The 24,079-nt window shown below is 42.2% G+C and overlaps 1 protein-coding gene across 1 annotated transcript in view; it reads left to right on the plus strand.

The window, feature by feature from the left end:
• Window positions 1-21,162, plus strand: part of LOC311250866 (arf-GAP with dual PH domain-containing protein 1) — a 33,009-nt gene extending 11,847 nt beyond the window's left edge. Inside the window, exons 2-11 of the mRNA XM_084342978.1 lie at window positions 1,290-1,417; window positions 6,417-6,508; window positions 10,643-10,725; window positions 13,456-13,568; window positions 13,703-13,849; window positions 15,763-15,846; window positions 16,086-16,148; window positions 17,341-17,412; window positions 17,485-17,713; window positions 21,029-21,162. Coding sequence (XP_084199104.1) covers window positions 1,290-1,417; window positions 6,417-6,508; window positions 10,643-10,725; window positions 13,456-13,568; window positions 13,703-13,849; window positions 15,763-15,846; window positions 16,086-16,148; window positions 17,341-17,412; window positions 17,485-17,713; window positions 21,029-21,057 — 1,040 coding nt within the window. The 3' untranslated portion in view covers window positions 21,058-21,162. The remainder of the gene's footprint in view (window positions 1-1,289; window positions 1,418-6,416; window positions 6,509-10,642; window positions 10,726-13,455; window positions 13,569-13,702; window positions 13,850-15,762; window positions 15,847-16,085; window positions 16,149-17,340; window positions 17,413-17,484; window positions 17,714-21,028) is intronic.
• The last annotated feature ends 2,917 nt before the right edge of the window (window positions 21,163-24,079 follow it).

Consider the following 24,079-nt stretch of genomic DNA (forward strand, 5'->3'; position numbering starts at 1 on the left):
GGAGGCAACTTAGCACTTTACAGCTTCCTCTGAAGTCACAAAAGGCTTCATACTACTTTTTTTTCTCATATGCAGTAGTACTCACCAAGACCTGTGAACACACTTTAATGTGTAAAATCAGTGGAGTTACCCTTTAATCAGCTAATTGTTTCAGCACTACTTCATTATATTTTGACTAGGATTGCTTGTCGTTGATCAGTTAGCTAACTTACACCCTGAAAATATTTCTTCTTAAACAACCACTGAGCTTTAATTTCCATCAATCAGATCGTTTCTGCCAAAAGGGCAAAAAAAAAAAAAATCAGCATTTTCCTCTTTTTCTCTTCCTCTCTCTCATTTTCTGACACTTCTCACTACACTCTGTCGCTGTCTCTGACACGCTGCGTCTCTGACTTTGACATCTTCGTTTTCATCGTCTGAATCAAAGTCTACGTCTGAAACAGTGACTCAGATGTACCTTTGGTGAACACCCACGGATGCTGCTGCTGCTGCTGCTGCTGCTGCTGCTGAATCACGTTGCAGGGAGAGAAAAAAAACACAGTCTTTTTTCCTCTCCTTTTTTGCACGTTCTGTCTGACTGCTGATGAGACTGTTAGTTCTGGCGCTGTAGTCAAAGCGTGCGTTGCGTCACATGCTCACGTTAAGCAGCATATGGCGTGTTTAGAGATGATGCACAGGTGTGTGTGCGTGCATGCACGACGGGGCGTTTGTGCTTTCCTGTTATCTCGTCTCCTTTTAAAGTAAAAAATATGGCATGGGCATAAAAATGTGAGTGTGTGTGTGTGTGTGTGTGTGTGTGTGTATTTTGTGGTCTGGCGATGTAACTAACCTGATAACTACCTCGGCTGACTTCTGATCAGATCTCAGGCAGTCTGCTTCCTGTCAGGAGGGTAAATAGGATTTCCCCAAAATCACATTTCGCTGCCCCGCTCTCCTTTACGAGCGGGGACACGCTCAACCGGAGTCCCTTGTAATATTTGCTTCATTTACTTTGCTCCTATTACCTCTGTAACACTGCCAGCATCAGCACTTTCAGTATTTATAGCCTGAACCGTGAGCGTGGTGTTCTCTTTGTTGCAGCGCTTTTTATGACAAGATTTTCTCACCCCTCCTCCTTTTTATCTCCCCTCCATGTCCACCACCATCCTCCTGCACCGCTTTTGCCTGATTTCATTTCCTCTCTCTCTCTTCTCTCCCTCTCCCCCAAAACTCACCTCCCCTCTGTTCACCTCTCCCTACGTCATCCCTCCTCCCCGGCTCTCCCTCCCTTCCTTTCCTCTCTCCTGCAGAGCCGGACTGGGCGTCGCTGACTTTGGGTGTGTTCGTTTGCCAGGCCTGCTCGCTCCTTCACCGGAGCATCCCCCACATCAGCCGGGTCAAGTCGGTGCAGGACACGTGGGATGCCAGCGATGTGGAGGTAGGGCAGTGATGGCAAACATCCATCGCACTCGCGTCGCAAAACAAGTACACATCCTGAATAAAACAGCACTCCCCCCCGTCTCTCTGAGGACTCCTGACATTTGATATTTGCCTGGTATCACCTTACCGTTTTCCAACAATGGGATGCAAATATTTGAGATATTTTTTTTCCGTGAGGTTTGCTCAAGTGTTTCAGATCTCATGAATAGCGTGGTTCAACTCTGTGAAGGCCAAATGTTCGCGAGGTCCGTGCTGGCCCTAAATTGCCATATAAGGCTACCTCTTTCGCACTGATTGTGGCCGATTTTCGTTGACTAAAATGTCACCCAAGAGAAGAAAAAAGATTTTCACACCACTGAGATGTACATCCTGTTGCTGAAAAGCAGCGGACGATAACAGAACACATTTCAGTCAGCAGTCGTGTGAGGGGGCCCGGAGCGTTCAGAAAATAGAGGTGTGTGCGCTGTACTGTGGCAGAATAAAAAGGGAAGGTTCCGACATGAAGTCGGACGCTAAAAACATAGTAAAAGCAGTGCGTGGTGATGGAGGAGAGAATATTAGACAGCAGGAAGAACAGGGGGTGTTCACCCGGACACTGACGTGCAGAAAGACTACGAAGCGGCAGATAGAGTGAGGGAACTTCTGGTAAATGCGTCGCCTTTTTCTTAAAGAGGTATTTCACCCAGCTGCTCTGTCCATGCATTAGAATCACACCGACACCTTTCAAGCACTGTAAGTGTTACATGGGCCGTGGTTTTCCCCTTTGCTCACAGGGTAGAAAGCCCACAACAACCAGAATGCACCAGAACAATAAACACCGCCGCTACGAGTTGGGCGGTGCTTGGTTTTTGCCTCAGTCAATTTTGAAACAGGAAACAAAGGTAAGGTCGGGCTCACACTACAGGAGCTATTTTAAGCCTGAGTTGCCCCTCCGACAATCGGAGGAGAAATCTGGGCAGAGAGCTTGGTGGTCCTGAAGGTCGGTCCAGATCATCTGGTAACGTGAGGGGTGTACGGATCCAGTTTTACACCTCCCGAACTGCTACAGACTCAACAAGGCTGCCCGGATTAATATGAACTGTATTAGAAATATACAGTAGGTTTCAAAATCCTGGACGGCCACGATTGTCATTGCGTCAGTACTTTTGCAATAGCCAATGAGAGAGATATGCCAGAGCAGCAGACGCTGTTGCCACCCTAGCCCTCGAGGCTAACGTTAGCTAGCATACTACTGTTGACACATATAATAAACATTAAAGAATTGTAGGAAGTACACTCTTTAGTTGATACAACTTTTTTTTGGAGGATTTTTGCTGGCAAAAGAGTGGAAGGTTCTGGGTGAAGGCAAAGCAGTTTCATTTGCATGATACTGCCAACATGGTAATGATACAAAGCTGGTTCAGGATCATGTTCCAGTCTAAATCACCTGTGCGCTCCAGGTAAAGGGGCTCTGTGAAACGTCCGTGTTGTGCTGGTCGTTAGTTTGTGTTAGCAGGGAGGCATGTGAGAGAATTTGCATGAAGTAAGAAAATCCAACCCCCATCCCTTACAAAGGGACAGTCCAGCAGCATTTAAATAACTCTGACATATCGTCCACAGGCTGGGAAGGTCTCATTTTTCATGTCATGTTGCACTACGCTCACATATGGGCAATAAGAAAGTGATTAATACGTGTACTGTGTGCTACAAATTGTTACATAGAGCACATTTAAAGAAATAGTTCCTTCCGATTTCCTGCCGATTAGATTAGAAGAAGATTGATGCCACTACATTGTAAATATGAAGCTACAGCAACAGATGAGACACAGTTACTCTGCTCTGTGCAAAAAGGTAACAAAATCCTCCTCCCAGCACCTCTGAAGCACTCTATATCCTTTTTAAGTCCAAAAAGTGTACAAAAGTGTAAAAACAATATGTGGGTTTACAGAGGTTTGTGTGCCAGACTTCATTTTTGGTGAGACAGGTTGCCAGGCAACCAGCAGAGACTCCAGGAAGTGACTGGTATCAATTTCTCATCTGACTCTCTGCAAAAAAAATAATAAGCACATGTCCCCGATTGTTCAACTGTTCCTTTTTAGAATGAATCCTTGTGCTGAGGTGGTTCTTGCCAAATATTGAATACACCGACGCGTGCATATAGCAATGTGTATGCATGCACATTTAGTACGTGAATGGTATGAGTGTGCACACAATACAGAGAAAAAATATTAAGTACGGAGCCCACGGTGGCTCCAGTTTGTAAAACTGTATTTTAATTGATGCTGTTGCTATGGAAACGGCCCAATCAGCAGACATTTTCTTATCAATATGGCAGAAATTCTGCACGCTGACACATGCTGTAGGTGCAGATCTCATTAACTCATACTGCTGGCTGCTGTTTATTTTATGCTTGTAAGTCAGTGATGGGGTTTCAGGAAAGTGTACATTAGGTTACAACAGGGATCAGAGTCTGTATCTGGTTTAACATAGCCAATATCGGTCAGTTTAAAATGCTTTGCTGGCTGCCTCCAGACATGTTCAGTCCTCGTGCAACACATTGAATTCTTCTCTCCTGAAGAACATCGATCCCCGGCTGACCCTGACCTCTGGCCTCCCTTTCGGAGGGAGAGAATTTCCTCACAGGGATCAATATGACTCCATTAGTGAGGCTGTTCGCACTTTTTCTCCTGCGTGCAAAAAGAAGCTGAGCTGTCGCATGACTCGCAAAATCTGTCGGCAAGAAATGGGAGTTCTGTGCAGAAATTGTTGACGTTTTTTTAAGGTTGTCATTTGTAATACTTGACAAAATGTGCCGTTGCTCTGCAGGGGAAGTGTGAAGATGTCCTTTGCATGGATCATGTCAGTGCTTTAACACCACCGCTGGGTGACAAAGAGCACTTTGGGGGAGGTGATGCTGGGATGAGTCATGAGGAAAAACAGGGGGTTGGGAGTGTGAGAGGACAATAATTAGGATGTAACGGGGATTTGACTCGCAGGAATAATACGAGAGAATTAGATGAATGGACCGGATCTGGTTGAAGTTTAGGAAAAAAAGGTGAGGGCCTTCCTTAATTGTCGTTTTGTGAGAGCTTTGGGGTGATTTTGAGATGCCAGATTTTATTGTCGAGACGTCTGGAGCTGCTGTGGTCCCACTTCAATAAAACATCCACAGTAAGAGGAGACACTTTTGTCTAACAGCCACGGCATTCACTTCATCAGCCGCACCTAGCTGATACTTGGAAGGAGCGTCTGGAGTCCGACAAGGTGCCACGATCCGTCCCACGGGAGTCTTGCTTCATATCGACTCGCAGTAAAAACTTGACTAAGTTCCTGCTGATATTTGCTCATTCCCTCTCATCGTGAAGGTACCTGGGACGTGACAACTGACGGAAAGTCATTGTCAAAGAACCGTCTCGAGATCAATCTGTCTTTCATCACTCTGAGGAATGACTTCACGGCTTGTGAAAGCGCTTTACAGCCAAACGGGATGACAGTAACCTTAATGGGAGGTGAAGGAGAGCAATGGAGAAGAGCAGCTTGGGGAATTAAACATGACTGAATGTAACTTACAAAAAGTCTTTAAAAGGTATAATCAGACAAATTAAGAACAATAAAACATTGATATGATATTAAAAGGAAAATCAATCAAGGGTACATTTATGAAAAGATGGTGCGTACTTAAAAAGCACCAAAAAAAAAATCTGGGACCTAATTTACAAACCATACTGTGCTTAAACCACCATATAATCACCTCCAAACACAGCATCTGATTTAGTCATTTCTTCTTATAGATGTCCCTGCACTTGTCTGGCAGCAAAGTGAATGCTGATTCATCGCCTTGATGCACGCTGGGAAGCTTTCCCACAGGCAGGCTGCGGTACTTTAAAGGGGCAATACGTAGGCTTTCGTTTGAAAAACATTTCAACAAAAAACGAACTGAAATGATCAACAGAGTGTGAAGAAACAACTGTATGTAAATGAGCCTGCGTGCGCACGAGCAGATGGGTGTAGAACAAATGAGATTTATAATTCTTCGTGCGTGACACTGGGAGTGTGCATGTTCTGATAAATGAGCCCCCACCTCTCCGTTTAATGTGGTGCCACGCCAGAAAAGGAAATATCAGACTCCTCAGCCTCATCTGTTGTTGCCATGCGAATCACGTTATCATGAAGAGTTATTTTATTGAACAGTAACTGAATGACACGCTCTGTAGATGCTCGCAGCTCACAGCCTGGAATAGTAAGCAGTTAAGATAAAGGGGAAGGCGTGACAAATAAAGTGGATACCGAGAGCCGAGGTTACGCAATACGCTCCTGCTCCTTTTTGTTTTGATGATATTAACATCGCGGTCCTAATGTCACGTCCCAGGTGTCGATGGCGACACATTTTGACAGCAGGTGTGTCACATGGTCGTGACTTTCCATGGAGGTTTGTGTTTTGGTTGGATTTTCTGCTGCTATATGACCTTCACAATAAAACGCCACAGTGCTGCATGCCTTCCCGAGCCCCTCTGAGGATAAGAGAGGCGTGTTGAGGGATTCAGCCAGCTGGATTGGACTCAGGGATTATCCTTGGATGAAACGCACAATAGAGGGACCGAGGGCGGAAGGCAGACACGTCCCAATGCAGTGTAACCATTTCCACAATTAATCCCACAGCAATGCCGGGGCCTCATTGTCAACTGAAGTTCTGTCATACTTAGGATTTTCTATGCTTGTCTCATTTAAAGTTTAATGTTATTTTCCTTCTCCTATTGTAGTTTTGTTGTCACCATTCTCCAGGGCTTATTCTTTGAAATGTCACGGCTGCTGTTGTAATCAAAGTGACAATAGAAGGAGACACATTACCTCGTGGAAGTGTTTACAAAATAAAAGTACCTCTAAAATCCGGCTGGATAACACGACTGTAAATATGCAGACATGCAGCTTGTGGAAAATATGTTTATTCCATTGAAGTGAATGTTGGACTGTGAACAGCATTCACATGACCAGGTTGTGTTTTCCTGTCTTCCCCTCAGTTGATGGCTGCTATGGGAAACAATGCAGCCAAGGCCAAATATGAGCAGAAGGTTCCCGCGTTCTACTACAGACCGACACACAGTGACTGCAAGTAAGTACTCATTCATTCAGTGGTGACTTTCAAAACGCGAATACTGGCATGTATAGGTGATATTTATAGAAACGGTTTGTGTCTGAAAAGAGAAAACGTCTGCTAACTCAAGCGGCCTAGCTACTTGCTAGTTAGCTAACAATTTGCTGAGGCTAACTGATCTGTTTCGGAGAACAGACTAGTGTTAAAAACAGTGTGTAACAATCTGTTTAGTGCCAAATATAACTTAAAACAGTACTTACTTTACAATGACCTCTCTTTTTTGGCATGGTTATTAAATATTTTACCATTTGATCAATAGTTTTGCCAGTCAGTTCTCCGCTCAACTTCTATTTTGGTAGCAGTGCCATGTAAAGGTCAGTGTTTGTGTGTCAATGTGTAATATGACCTTTATTTTAGAAAATATCAGAGGTGACTTGTAAGTTCACTTGTATTTTGACAACTGTCTCCTCCTGTATAAACAGTGAAAAAGATAGAGTGGAGTGGTGTGTCCTTATTATTTAGTGTTGCTAACCGGAGCTAGCTGGCTTCGGCTAAGCTACATTGGTGCCTTTTTCATGGAAGACATCTTGAGATGTCTTTCATAGTAGAAAATTAAAGGTGTAAATAACAACATTAATGATGGGTGAATAGAACGGAGCCATTATTAATGATTGGTAACACTTGTGCTTTTCTTACTATGGCAACTCAACATCTGGTACCGTCCAGCTCAAAACGGATTGACCACCATGATAAAAGAGGTGTTGACAAGGCACCTTGAAATGCAAGGTCTATTATTACCTTTTGTGTAATGAATTTTAAAGGTTTTATATTTGTAAAACTTCCCAGAGCTTAAAAAAAGGTCATCCCAATCGCATGTAAAGTCTACGCGCAACAAGTCACTCTGACTGAAGTGTTTTCCCCCATTCCATATTCCCACATCTTCCTTTAACAATATCCTCCATGCTTTGTAACACAGAAACACAAGTTTCTCCTGAATAATGCAACAATAATAGGGGTTTTTTGCAGCCACCACTTTGAATTATTTCAGCTTCATTTCAGAGAAATCATGTGTTGTTTGTCATTTCGGAAAGTCCAAAAAAAACATTTTGTCAACACTTGGTGCTGAAATGTACCAAGAATTAACCAAGAACTTAAAAGAAAATCGATTTAAACCACAGATTGAGTTTCAGTTCTTTCATCAGCTGTCATCTCTAGCTTGTAACACTTTTAGAGGACAAAATTATCACTCCCTTGGTGTCTGGCCACCTGACAAATGTAAATTCAAATACACTCTTCTTTAAGCTCAGGCTTCGTCTCCATCACCCCTAAGCTGTCCTAAACGCTCCACTACTGTATGTTCACTAGCTGACTGCTTACTTTGCCCTGCTACTATTAGGTGCTGGACAGGTAGTGCACAGTGGGGATTATAACACTTTTTGAGTTGAAAAAATATGGGGAACCAAAGCAGTAAAGTTTCAGGCCTTAAAACCTCAAGTATATGCATAAGTATAAGATGATACTATCAAACACTCTGTGAGCTGAGGCAACCTGCAGAGTGGGGTGCTAATAATGTGTGGGTACAGTGAATGAGCAATCCCTTTCACGTTAGACAGTCATTTGATTTATTCTTGCTATGAAAATATTGATCACTGGGGCTTTAACGTGTCATTACTTTATGTGACGTCGGCCCTTCTTGAGCCGACAGTCCTCTGCCCACACTGCCTATGGCCGAATGTGGTGAGAAAAAATGCTGAATGCAGAGGCAGTTTCATGCTGATTAGTGCAAAAGTGATGCACCATGCTGTGCAGTGCGACAGTGTTACTGTAAATTTATATTAAGTTTATGGTTCGCACCTCTGACTTTGTATATCACTTGAATTTAACTTCCTCTTCCTCTTTGTGGGTGTAAAAGGACTAAAAAAAGAAATCACACACCCCCCTTGGACTAGTTCATGTTGCTTAAGATCTTTGAGTCACAGTTGATTGGTTGAGCTTAAACTTTTTTGACAACATCAAAGTTATTATTACAGAAGTCTTTTCTGACCTCAAATACTTTGATTTTATAAGTTGAGGTCGTCTTACTTTTGGTCGCCTTGGACATATTTAGTCTTGTCTATCCACTTCTCTCTGCGTCTGCCTCCTTCCAACAGAATTTCATTGCAACAGACAGAAACAGAACCGAGAAAGGTAGAGCGAGAGGGAGCCTAGATGAGAGAGAAGTGTCTCTCTCAGTGTCTGTGCCATGGCGCTGTTTGTGTTCACTCACTCTGCTCCCCCGAGACCCACAGGGTTTAGTGTTTAAGATCCAGTGTCACTAGAAGGCGTCGTTCAAAGAAATATCTGCTAAGAGCAAGACGTCTTACTCCTTGATGCTGATAGAACGGTTGTTTAAATCCTACTCGAGAGAGAAAAGGGGCAAATAAAGCGAGAAGTGTGTCGAGATGGAGAGGATGAAAGCAGTTCGGAGCCTGAAGGGGGGTACTGAAAGGTTGAGAGAGGTAGAGAAGGAAACAGGATGAGAGAGATTGTTGGCATGGTGATGTGCTGACTGCTGCCATTTGTTTCTCCTCATGAGAGGAAGATGGTCTAAAACTGTGATTGCTTCCTTTATATGCAGCTTTGGTTAAAAGTGTGGAAACAAAGGTAGTAATCATATTTGCCACTGAATGACTTGTGTTTCAATGCAGCACATGTCTATGAGTGCTCAAGGGTTATGCTATTTCTTTAATAAGGGTCAGGTAAGAAACATAATGTAAAAGGGATAGCGGCAAACCTCCTTGGCTGAAAAATGAAGCCAATGAGGAAGTGCCAAAAACCACAGTTCTTCAAATGGCCACTTGAAGCTGGCTCCAAAAGCGAGTCAATCCCCACAGAGCACAACATATAATAATTCTCAGGCACACAAGTCGGTTTTAGTCTCTATAGCTAATGTCTATAATTAACTCAATCTCAGTGAAGTTGTCATGAATGGGTCATGACAACTCTACTGGGATTTAATTTTTATATAACTCACTCAATTTTAATTATATCAAAGCTTAAAGTTAGGCATCTTTAAGGGTGTGGACACTTAAGTGACAGCTAGCCGCTAGGTGGGTGACATTACGGAGACTAGGCCTATATGTCCATGTTTTACAGAATTAAAAAAAAAACAGGTTATATGCTCTGCCATTGTAAAAATAGGTCAAATTTCTGGGAAATACACTTTTTCGCTTTATGGCAGAGAGTAAGGTGACAATGGCGATGCCACTCTGTGTTAAATATGAAGCTACAGCCAGCAGCCGGTTAGCTTAGCTTAGCCCAACCACTTGAAAGAGGGGGAAACAGCTAGCCTGGCTCTGTTCAGTTGTAACAACATCAGCTAAGTTATTAGCAAATTGTATGCTGTTTGATTAATCCAAGCAACAAAAATAAAAGTAAAGTAAAGTAAAAATGACACATGGTTTTAATGGAGGGTAATGGCTGTTTCCTGCTATTGCCAGTCTTTAAGCTAAGCTAACTAGCCAGCAGTGGCCTTATATTTACTAGACATATGTGAGAGGGGTATCGATCTTTTTGTCCAACTCTCAGCAAGAAAGCAAACAAAAACACATATTTTCCAAAATCTCAAATGTATTCCTTTAAATAGACAAGCAAATAAATCAGTCAATTACTAAATGCTAATATAATTAAGGGTGGTTTCATCCATATATGTTCTTTGACTAAATTGTGTTTTATTCATGTAGTCGCTTTACCTCTACAGATGGTATGAAAGCAGATACACTCACAAATACCATTTAAATACCGTTCTGTCTTATCTGACTAAATGCCAGTGTTTGTGTCAGAAGTTAATCTGTCCATTAGACTATAAATACTTGAATCAATGACCACAAAGAGGGATGATAATGTTAGAGTAGCTCATTTTTATCCTCATTCATCTAACGTGGCAGCCTGCCTCTCACAGCAAGAACTCCTCTGTTCATAAGGGCGTCACATACTGTAGGTCAAGATATACATTCATTGAGTTAAAACTAGCAGATTATTTCTATTATTTTTTTGTGTAGTTAAAAGTTAAACTGAGTGGAAACGGTTTCATACTGTATGTGTGTATATCGGGGCCCTTAGCGGGTGCAGCTGAGGAGACAGCTAACCGTGTGTGTTTTTCCATCTCTCCAGGCTGCTGAGAGAGCAGTGGATCAGAGCCAAGTACGAGAGGAACGAGTTTGAGTTTATCGAAAAACAGGAGCCTTACTCAGCAGGTACGTGACATGTTTGCATTATTATACTTGTGAAGACCCTCATCCAAGCTGATTTATTTTCAAGCTTAAGCTGATTGCCTCATTAGTACCCCTTGGACACAGCTTGAATATTTAATGATTAATGGTCTCAGCTATGTAGAAAACACTATCAAAGGAATTGTTTTGGGAAATACACGTGTGCTTTCTTTTTGAGACTTAGATGAGGAGATCGACACCACTCTCATGTTTGTATGGCATATATGAAGAAAAAGCCAGGCTACTAATAGCTTAGCTTAGCATAAATAGTGGAAATAGCTAGCTTTGCTTCTTTTAAAGGTAAGAAAATCTGCAGTCTGCAAAGTTCATTAATTAACATTATATGTTCTGTATTCAGTTTATGCAAACACTGAATGGAGTCACTCCCAGTGCCGAGGCAAGCTAGCTTTCACTTCCTGCTTTCTGTCTTTGACCTTGATTTGACCTTAAAATGATATCATGATATTTTTAGGCCATATATACACAATATATACCATGATATTTTGAAAACTCCTCAAAAGCACTTCAGTAATGCTAGGACGAGGTAAGGACAAGTCATTTCATGGAGTGGGTGTGGCTCAAACTGGAAGTGGGTGGTGCTTAGACAGGATGTGAAGATGTTTGTTAAAAGCATTAAATAAATGAGTTAGACTTGAGTTAGATACCTAATGGTAAACTCTTCGTAATAATACCAAATGGAGATGCCGTTACCTTGTTTCTATGTGTCATTATCACCGATGTCTTTTAAAAGTGCAAGAAATTCTGTCATGCACCATCTTTTTTTTGCAGCAGTGGTAGATGCAGTCGTAGTCAGAAGTGTAGGAAGAACACAAGCGCTCATATACAAAAATGGCGGTTGTATTGTCGTGCCAATCTTGCTTCGTTTACCCTTCGATGAGCAGAACCTTGAAAAACTCCTTGGACAAACATTTCTAGCTGGAATTCAATTACCCTGAAACATCCATCGACTTTCAAACATTAATTTTCATCCCTCTTCTCTTGAGTGGTTGTGTATATGTTTGTAGTTTAAAGTGCCATTGTTGTATTCGAGCAGTGACACTTTAATTGTCCCTGTTTGTCTGGTTGTGTGTGTGTATGTGTGTGTGCATGTGGAGTGCACAGTATTTGTGTGTGTGTGTGTGTGTGTGTGTGTGTGTGTGTGTGTCTACTCGTATACATTTCACAGTCATGTTGAAGATGGAGCCATCTGATTGGCTTGCAGTGACCTCATGTGTTTATTGTTACGGCGGAGCAACGTGCACAGAGGCGCGCATACATGCAGACGGGGCAATGATATGAGTCATTCTGTCATCTTTATTTGGCATTCAGGCTCTGTTCATCATTCATTGTGAGGCGCATGACATTGGCGTATGCGTGTGTGTGTGTGCGTGTGGGTGCATGAGTGGGCATCTGAAATTGACTACTGGCAGTAACCTGGCCTACACAGCAGCCAATGTTAATATTGATCCGCTATGCAAAGGATAGGAGGAAGAAAAAAGAGTGTCAGTGAAGGCGGCGAGGGTGGGGACAAGGAGGGCTATTGATCGATGAGGTAATGCCAGCGTAGGTGAATGTTTCATGTCAGAAAGTCACAGCCACAAAGACACACACCCACGTCAAGACGGAGCAAAAGGAGCGCAGAGGACGAGGAGACAGAAGGGAGGCAATCAATGGCAGTGTGCCTTGAATAAGAAGATGAAAAAGAGCAGTAGAGGCATGAAGTTGTGTATGAACATGTAAATGAGGCATGTTCTGTACATGCTATACATAAGCCAACGTCAACCCTGTAAACTGCTGAGGAGGTTCATCAAACTCACATTGTCTTGTGTTAAGTTATCTACCCAGCACACAAAAAAAATGAAATGATACTGAGTTTGAGTTAAGTTCCATTTAAAGTGTTGTCTCACCCGAATCACAATTAAAGCCATTTTGTAACTGCAGTCTGGAAAGTTAAAGTGTGAAAGTGGAACAAAACTGTCGTCACGGTTGGATATCACAGTATCTCATTTTTGGCAAATCAGCCCTTTAAGTTCCTGTTACTTAATTGATCTCCCCTCTCATCCAGCTCTTCCTCTTGATTAAACTATGTCATTAATTTTATTCTGTGCTATGTATTAACTCAGCAAATGAACTTCTCTTTCATCGCTCGCTTCAACACTCTGGCAAACGTCATGAGTCAAATGGCTGATATGTAAATGAGTCCCTTCTTCGGAGCACTACCTGATTGTGTTTAGACATCCTCCACCCATTAAGGCACTAGAATAGATCCTGAGGGAAAACACTTCACAGCATGACCAAAATAGAGAAAGAGAGAAAAGGGAGTAAAAGGAGGCAGTGTGGCCAGAGCTATACACCAAAATAGACTAAAGAAGAAGAAGATGGAGACTTTACAGGCTATAAATAGAATAGCGTATCATTAACATGAAAAGAGGAAGTTCTTAGTGTTAGAGACAATAAAATCTCTGCGTGCCGTCTCATGCTGCATCTCTTGGATGTCGCTCCTTTTCCTCACTCCCCTTCTAAACACGATTTCAAACGATCTTTGATTTCGGCTTAACTGAAGGATCATCTTACACCAACCAGCTACAACATCTCACCATTACTGTTATTAATGCCTCCTCCGTTTAATCTCTCATCTGCTCTGATGGGATTTTGATACCATCCTCCCAACCGCACGCACTTTTTTTCTCTCTCTCTCTCTCTGTCTCTGCCCAGGGTACAGAGAGGGGTTTCTATGGAAACGAGGAAGAGACAACGGTCAGTTTCTCAGCCGAAAGTTCATCCTGTCGGAGAGGGAGGGTGCGCTAAAATACTTCAACAAGCAGGATGTAAGCGAGATGATGCAGCAGATTTTAAAGGGTGTTTACAGACGCACAATTGCACTTTGGTAAAAGCCAGCAATACTCAGGCATGTGAGACTTTGACTGTGTTCTTTTTGTTGTTCGTGCGTTCCTCCACCGAGGCGAGGGATCCCAAAGCGGTGATGAAAATCGAGACCCTCAATGCCACCTTCCAGCCGGCCAAGATTGGCAACCCCTGCGGCCTGCAGATCACCTACCTGAAAGACAACAGCACAAGGAACATCTTTGTCTATCACAGTGATGCTAAGGTACACTGCTACACTACTCTATACAGTATAGAGTATATGCTACAAGATAGTATAGAGTTGAGTCCCGAAGGACATTGTTGCAGGACGCCTTAACCTTACTAGAGGCAGCAGTGTGTCTATGTCGTCCTCTGGCTCTTCCGTGACTATACGTTTCTACTTGTCACTTTGATCATGAAGGTGACACTATCTAGTTTAGAGAATGTTATAGATCAAGGCTAAACTGACAGAAGGCACGATGCATTCTAGTCATGCTGTTAACATGGGGGGTTGCATCCCCCCTCAAATTGCCTACTGGTGAATCCTATCACTGCTCACATTTCCCTTTAAAAAAGCTCTTTACTGGAGCGTTCCCCACAATGGCACAAGAGCGTGCTTCTTGTAGACTCCATGTCAAGTGTTAGATTACAGTAATACAGGGCACTAATACAAGGTTAGCAGTGTAATATGCATGCTGCCTGCTTTACAGAGTCGGAAATATTTAATTCCTTTTGGCATTTTCTGTATTTGGATAATGGTACATTTTGTGTTGTTTTGGCTCCGAGTCCATAACTATGCTGACTTTTAGCTTTAATTCAATGTGTCTACATCCATATTCAGTGAAAAGAGCAATAATTGTCTTACTGTTCAAAAATGGGGTGCTATGGGGAAAGAAAGGGCTGCGATTGCTACAGTGCGTGACCAAGTACAAGTACAAGGTCCTGATAACCTCAAACAGTCTTAAAACTAAAAGTCAGCGCTCTCATAGGTCTCATGGGCATTGTTTTATTTCAAAGATCAGAGCCAGCCCAATAAAAAATCTGTTTTATTAATCCAGGAAGCATTACAAAATAGACTTGCCATATTGCTGAAACCCTGACTGACAATAACCTTCCACTTGAATCATGCGTAGCCTGTAAGCTAGTTAGCGCGTGTCTCTCAGGTCTGCCACTTGCTGCTCCTTCTTCTACTCTTCAAAAAGCATGTCGAAAACACCACATCCAACCCAGCATCCACCTGTAAGGTCTAAGCATAGCTTCCCCATGGGATCTCTCCATGCCATGCTGAGTGAGGTGCTTCCTTGTGGGGAGAGACGAGGTCAGAACCCAAATGTCAATGCACATTTCACGAGTCGGCTGACTTAATGCAGACGGATGCATTTTCTGTCCTTTGTTGTATACTTGCATCTACAGCAAAGTGGTGATCAAAGTATTAAATGTTGTTTGGTTTGTAGGATCAACAGCAAACCTTTAGGAGAGTATTTGTAAATGCTATGGTAATAATTGATTTTATTGGTCCCATGATTTCTGTTCTGATTCCTTGGAGGCTTTCCTGGAAAGAACAATGTAAATTTAGGACTAATGATAGGAAAAAAGAGACACATGTTCTGAGCCAGTACACTAAGTACTCATTTATTTTGGGTTTTCAAGAAAGAACCAGGAAGTAATAAATAGATGTGGAGGAGGAGGGGGGAAAGTTCGCCCCCTTATTCTCCATTCAAGCTCTGACCATTCTGATTTTGAACCTCTTTATGTTTGTGTGTGTGTTTGAGACAGAGTGAGAGAGAGTCCATCTAAAATGAGAAGATTAGAGAGAAGAAAGACAGATATTAATAACCATCCGGGGAGAGAGTGGAGCCTCAGACAGGAATAGCACTGCTCCCTCTGCTGGCTGAGCGGTGTCACTGACGGCTGTGACAGAGCGAGTTCACTGGGTTCATTCAGTGTCACCGTCACTCTCGTTTCTGTGGTGGAGTTATCGACAGCACTGCAGCATCCACAGAGCCGAGATGCCTTTGACTGCACCTTGCTGTGTCGAAAAGATACCTTCCCAGGCATCTGGGGAAAAATTATTCACCCAGACTAAAAATACATCCTGTGAATAGACAGTGCGTGGGATTCCAGCAGGACATGTTGTCACTGAAGGTGTTTTTACAGGAGATGGTCGACTGGTTCAATGCTATCAGAGCGGCCAGGTTCCACTACCTACAGGTGGCCTTCCCCGGAGCAAGTGACGAGGAGGTGAGGGCGACTTATTTAATGTCATGGAGCTTATTGTCGAGAAAACAATGGTCTTTGATCACTTGAATCAGGAATTATGCAATTTTTTAGTTTGTGTAAAGTGCTGTTATTGATTGTTGATAGATTGATAGATGGCTCTCAGGAGTTGACCTTGAATCTTTTTATATTCTTCAATTCTTTATTCATCTTGTAGTATGTGACAAGCACTAATCATAATTTTTCAATTTTTTCTTATTAAGCTGGTGCCCAAACTGACCCGAAACTTCATGAAGGAAGGCTTTATGGAGAAAACAGGTCCAAAGGTTTGTGTTGTGGTTGTGCTCACTGGATCCTCACACCCCTCTCCGGTGAAATCAGGAAAATTAATATTATTACACCTCAATTTCACAGTTATATTTGCCCAAATCCTACCAAAAAACTTTATTTTGACTTAGTCTGTCATACACGCACACACATACAGCATTTGGGGGCAGTGACTAATCCTCCATTTTGTCGGAGGTGCAGACAAAGAGGTCGTTATCACTCTGAGATGTTTCTTTTTGTGTCGGAGCCAGTGCATAATCACCGTGAAGTGGTGTAGTGCAGGGATTTGCAAAAACCATCATCTAATGAAAAAATGAGGACAGCAGCTCCAAATATGCATTTCTTAAATTCCCAAGCCACGAGAAACAGCCTTAGAGGAGAGCACTAAGACAATAAAGCAATCTGTAGGGACAATGCTTCAGTCCACAAAGTTTCAACTTTACTTTATAGTGCGCAAGTGCTCTACACTTGGCTGGAGCACAGAAATGTAACATGATGACAGATCGACATATGGACCACAAATAAGGGATAAATATCAACTCTCTTGCACCTCCAGCAGTATGGCGGATAATATCACATGGAATTGTGGGTGGATTATGACGCAATGTGCACTTGCAACCCCTCAACACATTGTGTTAAATGAGCAATATGTAAGAAAACTCCCAGTTCGGACTGCTAACTACACGGCTAACTGAGCTACAGTTAGCAACAGTTTGCGGTTACTCTCGCAATATGCTGACCCCTATTTGTTTTGAATCTCTCACTACTAGAATGTTTATTTTGAAAAGGTTTTGATAAATCAATTAATAAGTAATGTGGCCTGAAAAGGCAAAGAATCAGGTCTTTTGTAAAAAATTATACATAAATATATTTTGTATATTGATATATATGTATAGATCATTTTTGTCTTTCATGTTCATGTTGTGACTACCCCCCAGTTTGTGAAACATTTCTTTAAAGTATACTATATAGCTAGTACAGTGTATGAAAGCTATAGCTCATACTACAACCTTTATTTTATATTATTTATATATTTATGTATATTTAATTCTTACCTAACCTAACAAAAAGGAAAGGCTTCAGTTTGTTAAAACTTGCAGACACCCTGTAGACCTCTTATGACCAATTCTAGTGTTTGCTCAGTCTGTTTTTTCTCTCTTCAAAGTGTAATTGTCTCTTGCTCTGCCGCAGCACACAGAGGGCTTCAAGAAGAGGTGGTTTACTATGGATGACAGGAGACTCATGTACTTCAAAGACCCTCTGGTAAGGAGACATGACCTTTCTTTAGTCCTGAGTGATCCCTTAGTTTGTTAACACAAACTTTCTGCTTCCCAGGATGCCTATGCCCGTGGCGAGGTGTTCATCGGCAGTAAGGAGAACAGCTACACCGTCCTGTCCGGCCTGCCCCCGTCCACGCAGGGCTACCACTGGAACCACGGCATCACCATCGTCACGCCAGACAGGAAGTTCCTGTTTGCCTGCGAGACCGAGGCCGAGCAACGAGATTGGATAGCTGCCTTCCAGAGGGTCATCAATCGGCCAATGAGGCCACAGGAATATGCAGGTGAGGAAATCTCTGAACATTTGAATACCGACAGGATCCCTTTATTCCTGTTTTTATTTTAAGTGTTCATGGTTCCATGTTTTAAGGTCCCCCGTGGAGTTGTTTGACGGCTAGCAGCACTATGCAGCAATGCTTTTAAGCGTGGGTCTCTGTATGGTTGTATCTTTTAACACACAAGGTACAAACCAAGCAACATAGTGAACATCATCATGATGTATTTTGTGTCATAAACTGTCCCCATCTTTGTTATAGGCTCTGTTTCTATATCTGAGTGTACATGGACGCGCCGGTACCACAAAATTATGTATTGACTTAAACAAATACATATGGTTCTTAACTACTTGTGGCTTGACTATAAAGTGGTGCTCATTTAAGGGACACATTTTAGTATAATTCCTGAGCTAAAGTGTGCTTTAGTCTCTAGTTCTCTGTTCTGTCAGTGCTTTACTGTGTCTCCATGTGCCTCCCCCTCCTCTTTGTTTCTCTTCATCTCTTTTATGTTTTCTCTCTGTTACTGCCACAGTAGCGTCAGGGGTCATTGTTATTGTATCTAAAACCACACATTGTGCTTCCCCTCTATAGTTGCTTTATAGTGGAACCCACTCGATATCTGCAACCAAATCACATGTCTCTCTAGCCCCAGTGGCCCAATGGATAAGGCACTGGCCTCCTAAGCCAGGGATTGTGGGTTCAAGTCCCATCTGGGGTGACTGACAGCTGGGAGGAGCCATGTATGGCCCATTACCTAGCTCTTGTTAGTCTTATAGCTTCCAAGGCTAGCCCACTTTACCAAGCTGGCAAAACTCTTCCAGCTGCTTCCTGTCTGACACAGTCACATGGCCTGGTTGTGTTAAAGTCAGTCAAGAGAATAAAACATCTTCTCCATCGGGGAAAACCACAATCTTCTTTACATATATAAACACGCTACGTTAACATCTAAACTTAGACCTAACGTGAAAAGTTGTTTACAAATGAACAGTCACTGGTTGTCACACATAAATCCCTAGTTCCTCAAAGGCCCTGATTGGTCTGAACCACTGTGGTATAGCCACAGACAGATAGCTGGAAGCCTGGCAAGATGGAGTTGCAAAACCACATGATCACTTGATCTTGTGAATCCAGCTGCCTTACGGGAAAATGTCACAGTAGCATCGGGGGCCATTGTTGCCTTTCCACCGAAGTACTTTCGGTATAGTAACCTTTGAGTCCTACGTAACCCCTGGTAACTGTACCTAAACGCCAGATCTGTTGTGCATTTCCACTGCGGACAGTACCCTTAAATGTAGACAGGTTTGTTGCCGACCGCTTTCTCTTTTCCAGCAGTTGGGAAACAATGGGGGAGACTTGTGTTAACTCTTAACAAGCCGCTGCATTTATTTACTGGCACATTGTGACCTGTCCTGCCTGACTGTCAACTTTTTGTCCTCTGCTCTGCTCGCTTGCACACTTTCTGCAGCTCGCTCTCTCTTGTGCAACCACTCACTCCTCGACCGCACCATCTCTACACACAGCACACACGTGTAGTTGTTTGATATGGGGATGGTATCGGCTGGCTTGCATGTAAAGGAAGGCCCAGTGGCCTAATGGCACTGGCCACCTAAGACAGGGATTGTGGGTTTGAGTCCCATCTAGGGCCACTCAAGGCAGAGTGCTGCAGTGGAGTCATGCAGGGCCCATATTCCACGGCTTGCTGAACCAAAACCATTCTCTGATAATGGTCTTTTACACACAGCTGGGTTGTCTCTTCCAAAGGCAGGCACTTTGCAAAAATACTTAGCAGGTGATTGGACAAACCATCTGTCTATCACTGGCTAACTTTAACCAATCAGATCAAGTCATATGACAAAGTATGTGAGCACGACCAGTGGAGCCCTTTGGTAAATCCAACTCTTACTAAAGCCATTCGAAAGAAGCATGCATCTTTTCCAACAGGAATAACCTTCAGTGCCGTTCATTGCTCTTCATTCAATGAAGAAACACTGACCAGTTCTGATATAACTGATGCTATAACAGCATCTTTGCTAACCTCATGAGGAGCAGTCTTGTTTTTTTTTTTTCAAATGAACAGTACTTCTCTTGCTGGTCGTAGTTCCTCAGGATGCCAATTGGTCTGAACAACTGTGGTTTGGCCACTAGCACACAGCCTGAAGCCTGCCTGTTAGACAATGCCAAAGTGACATCAGAGACCATTGTTATGTTTGGACTGAAACTGTATGGATGTAAGACGTGTGAAGCCCCAGTGTCCTAATGCATACGGCACCGGCCTCCTATGTCAGGAATTTTAGGTTCGAGTCCCATTTTGGGTGACTTCACCACTCAAGAGGGCTTAATCCACAAGTCCAGAGGGTGGACAGTTTGGATTCATCCTTTACAATAACCACACACCACACACAATATGCTTCCCATATTGTTGCCTTTCACTGCATCATGAAAGAAGTAGTCAACTGGGAGCCAGAGAAGCCCCAGTGGCCCAATGGATAAGGCACTGGCCTCCTAAGCCAGGGATTGTGGGTTCAAGTCCCATCTGGGGTGACTGACAGCAGAGTGAAGCCTCGCTTGGCTAGTAGGCAGTCAACCATAACTGTTCTCTGCCAACAGTGTTTTACTGACAGCTCACTGGTCTCTCTCACTGCTGTCTGACTGAGACAGTTACATGGCTCAGGGTGAGTTCTAGACAGCTCAGAACTCGATGATTTCCAGCCTGCCTAATTAAAATACAATGAATGCCACTCAAATCAGACTTTCTACCTCAGCCTCATGACAGTGGGATGTGTGTGGAATTCATGTATAGACTACAGTATTTTTAATTTCATCTCCTGCAAAGCATTTTGTATTACCTCATGTTTTTGTTTTAAACGTGCCACAAATTAAAGTCAATATGACACATATTGGTTAAAATCATGCTTTATTAAAGGTCGAATATGTAATAATTATAGTTGAAAACATTCAAAAATGTACTAAAAGTATCAACAGAATGCGAAGAAATAATAGTTTTGACGTTTTGACGTCTATGTCTGTAGCGATATCTACAGAATTTAGCATGCTAACCAGCTAGCCCCATCCCCTCCCCGTCCAAAGCTCCCGTGCTAGCAGTTTAAACACCAACACTCCCCTGGGGCTCCGAGCTCCCAGTCCAGAACCACTAGATTCACAGCTAACTGAGCTAACTAGCTAAAGGCAACTCTAGTTAGCAGCAGTGGTTAGTGGTTACTCTGATGACATGCTGCCCCCTGTTTGTTTTGAGTATGAATTCGACCAATCCGCCATATTGCACCTTTTAACTGTTGTTCTGTATAATATTTTGTGTCTTTGCAGTGGAGGCCCATTTTAAACACAAGCCTTGAAGACCACAGGAAGCCACAGCTCAGCTGGATCGGCCCAGTCTCAATCAGATCAGAGACAATCCCAACGTGTGACCACAGACGGTGGCGGGAGGTGGTGGGGTGGGGTTGGGGGACAGGAGGGGGGTCTTGGGATGGGCCGGGATGAGAAAAAAGATGTTGAAGGAAAAGAAGAGACAGTCGGACTTAAGTCTGTCTGTGTGTAGAAAACTTGAACTCTAATGGGACTAAAAGCCTGTCATGGGTTGAAATGTTGGTGATCAGAGGCCAAAGGGTAGATGATGTCATCACTAATGCGCCTACCAACCCTGTGCTATACATTATCACCCTTCCTTTCCCCCCGACCCTTTCCCTGCAACAACCCCCCCTCCCCGATTTTGTCTTGTGAATGGTTCATTCTACCTGTAATCTAATGTAATTATGTAATCTAGAGTCATTTCACTGGTTGCTTAACAAAGACAATGCATTGTTAATTTATTGAATGTACAGTTTTGATGACAGTGGCTTACCGTGTGTGTGTGTGTGGAATCGTGACGTTTTCGTTGAGGACGCTGTGAGGTCGAACCGCTGGCACTGGCACCCTGTTATACCTGAACCTACAAAGTGCTGTTAACAACAAATATGCATAAAACCACACAAACTCTCAGTGATCACCGTCGCTGTTAACGTAGCCGGAGGTGGCTGATCTGCATCCAGACAGGGTTCTTTTACAACCTCAATCTGACAGCTGTTCTCTTATTTATTTGTACTGTTGAACATACTGAGTCATCGTAGACAGTTATTGCTGCTTTAAAGGATTGTAATGTGACAGGATTGTAATTTATATAACACTTCTACAACTGTTTTATTTACGTTTTGCATCTTGTTTTAAAGACACATTGTTGTGTTGACCTTAAAAATCACAGTGATAGTTTGTTTCATTATAAAAATCTTAAGATTAATACAGTTGGAGCTGAAATCATGTGTCCGTGTTTGATTTCTCCTCAGTCGTTATGTCATTTCAGCATATCTGAAATGTGTGTCTTCTTTAGACTACATATGATACAAGTGTGACACATTTCAACTCAAGGATGAAGTGATTTTCCTGGTTTAACTTGGGTCTTATTTTAATACATTTAACTCTCATTCTTGTTGGTCATAATAACTTTAATTTATTTTACTTTTATTTTTCTAAAGTATTTAGTGCCATATAATGCTTGTAATGTATATATGTATGTATATAATGTGGGCTAACGCCACATGCCGCAGCATTTATAGCCATTCATAGCCCCAAAACAAAAACACTTACTGTAAGTGAATTTTTATCAGAACCCCCAGTTTAGCCTTGTGTTTCTTGTCTAGTCAGACTTTGTTGTAGTGACGTAGGCTGAAATAAACTTGAACTTACCCTTCCTTTTTTTTCTGAGCATATTTACTGACATTGGCAGTGCTATTATGAACACGCAGTTACACCCATTTATCCTGCAGATGGAGTTCTTGTCTTACTTTAAAAGGGAGAACATGTCACCGTCAAATGAAATCTTCATACAGTGAAATGTTTTTATCCTACAAACTGAATTTGTCCTTAAATTGCAATGAAGAGATTAAAATCAGTGGATATTGGTCAAGGTTCCCCTGGATCCTTAAAATCCTTGAAAGTTTGAATCAAGGCCTTGACAGAAATTGTAGTTCTTTAGTTGTTTTTTTTAACTTAATGATAGTAAGTGTGCTACGTTCCGCTGTCTCAATGGGTCTTGCATGCGTCATTGTTAAACAGGCTACAAGCCTGGAGATAGTCAGGTGCGTGCATCAGTGACTGGAGTCGGAGGATGCCTGTTACAGCGAGGTGGACGTCTCAGTTTGGGTTTATGTAATGTTGCTGACTGAAGAACTGAATCTCTCTCTGCTGTTTCTCCCTTCATAAAAGGACAAAACTTCAAATATAAATATGAGAGAACAAGACAAATATCCAAACAATGAATAAAGACAATAGAAGAGATGAAAACAGAAACATAAATGAACTGACAGTGAGCTCCAGACATGTTTGATAGCTGCCTGGATGTGATGAGTTGTGCAGCCTGCAGGATGCAGCAAACATTAGCTCTGGTTACACTTACAGCTCAGAATGATCTGTTAGACAACTTGTTGATATTTTTGAGGTTGAGAGATGTTTTTTTTTGTTGTTGTTTTTTTCTGTTAATTGTAAGTTTGATGTGACCGAGCGAAGGCTTGATGTTCTCCTCCACACTCTGCATCTGAACATGTAAAATGAGTGACGGCCACTTTTACTGAATTTTAATTGTTTTTATTCAAACTGTGTTCCCGGTCAAAAAATGACCAAACTTCGCTGCACATCCTGTTAAATGAAGAATAAATGATGAACAAAAAACAATCTCAGATAAGAAGGTATTTGTTGATAATAAAAATAATTTAAGCATCAAACATTAAGAACGTAACGTTGGTGAGTAAATGAGATAATTAGGCTGTTATAATAAAGTGTTTTCATGTGAGCAGATAATTAAAACCACTTCAGTTCTCCACCTCCGTACTCTCCTCATGTTTCACCAAAATATCATTTCAATCAGAAGACAAAGATCCTCATTAGCTGATTCTAAACACTGATGGAAACAGTTTGTGTTATTACCTCATTAATATTGTAAATATTAAAATTCAGAGTCTGAATTTCTCAAAAACTATGTAGCGCCACTTTAATGCTGATTATTAAACAGTTCCATTTGTCTTCAGTCAGTGTGACTAAACTCTCAGTCTCTTACTGAGTCAGATGGATATTAACTGAACAAACCAGACTCTGTGTTGAAGTAACTGGTCAACAGAAATACCTGTTTCACTGCTTCCTGTCTTTCAATACAACAAATACTGTGATCTAAATATCTCAGTGTGGGCTCAATCTGAATCCTGAAAGATTGTAATAATTTAAAATGAATTATGTTAAATAAACGTTTGTAAAATGTTTTTGGATCAAGGCTAGACACAAAATAAACAGAACATGAAGATATTGGAGCCCAGATACGTGAGCAAAATGTGA

The sequence above is a fragment of the Pagrus pagrus genome (genome assembly GCF_965226575.1).
Source record: "Pagrus pagrus genome assembly, chromosome: 21".
NCBI lineage: Eukaryota > Metazoa > Chordata > Actinopteri > Spariformes > Sparidae > Pagrus > Pagrus pagrus.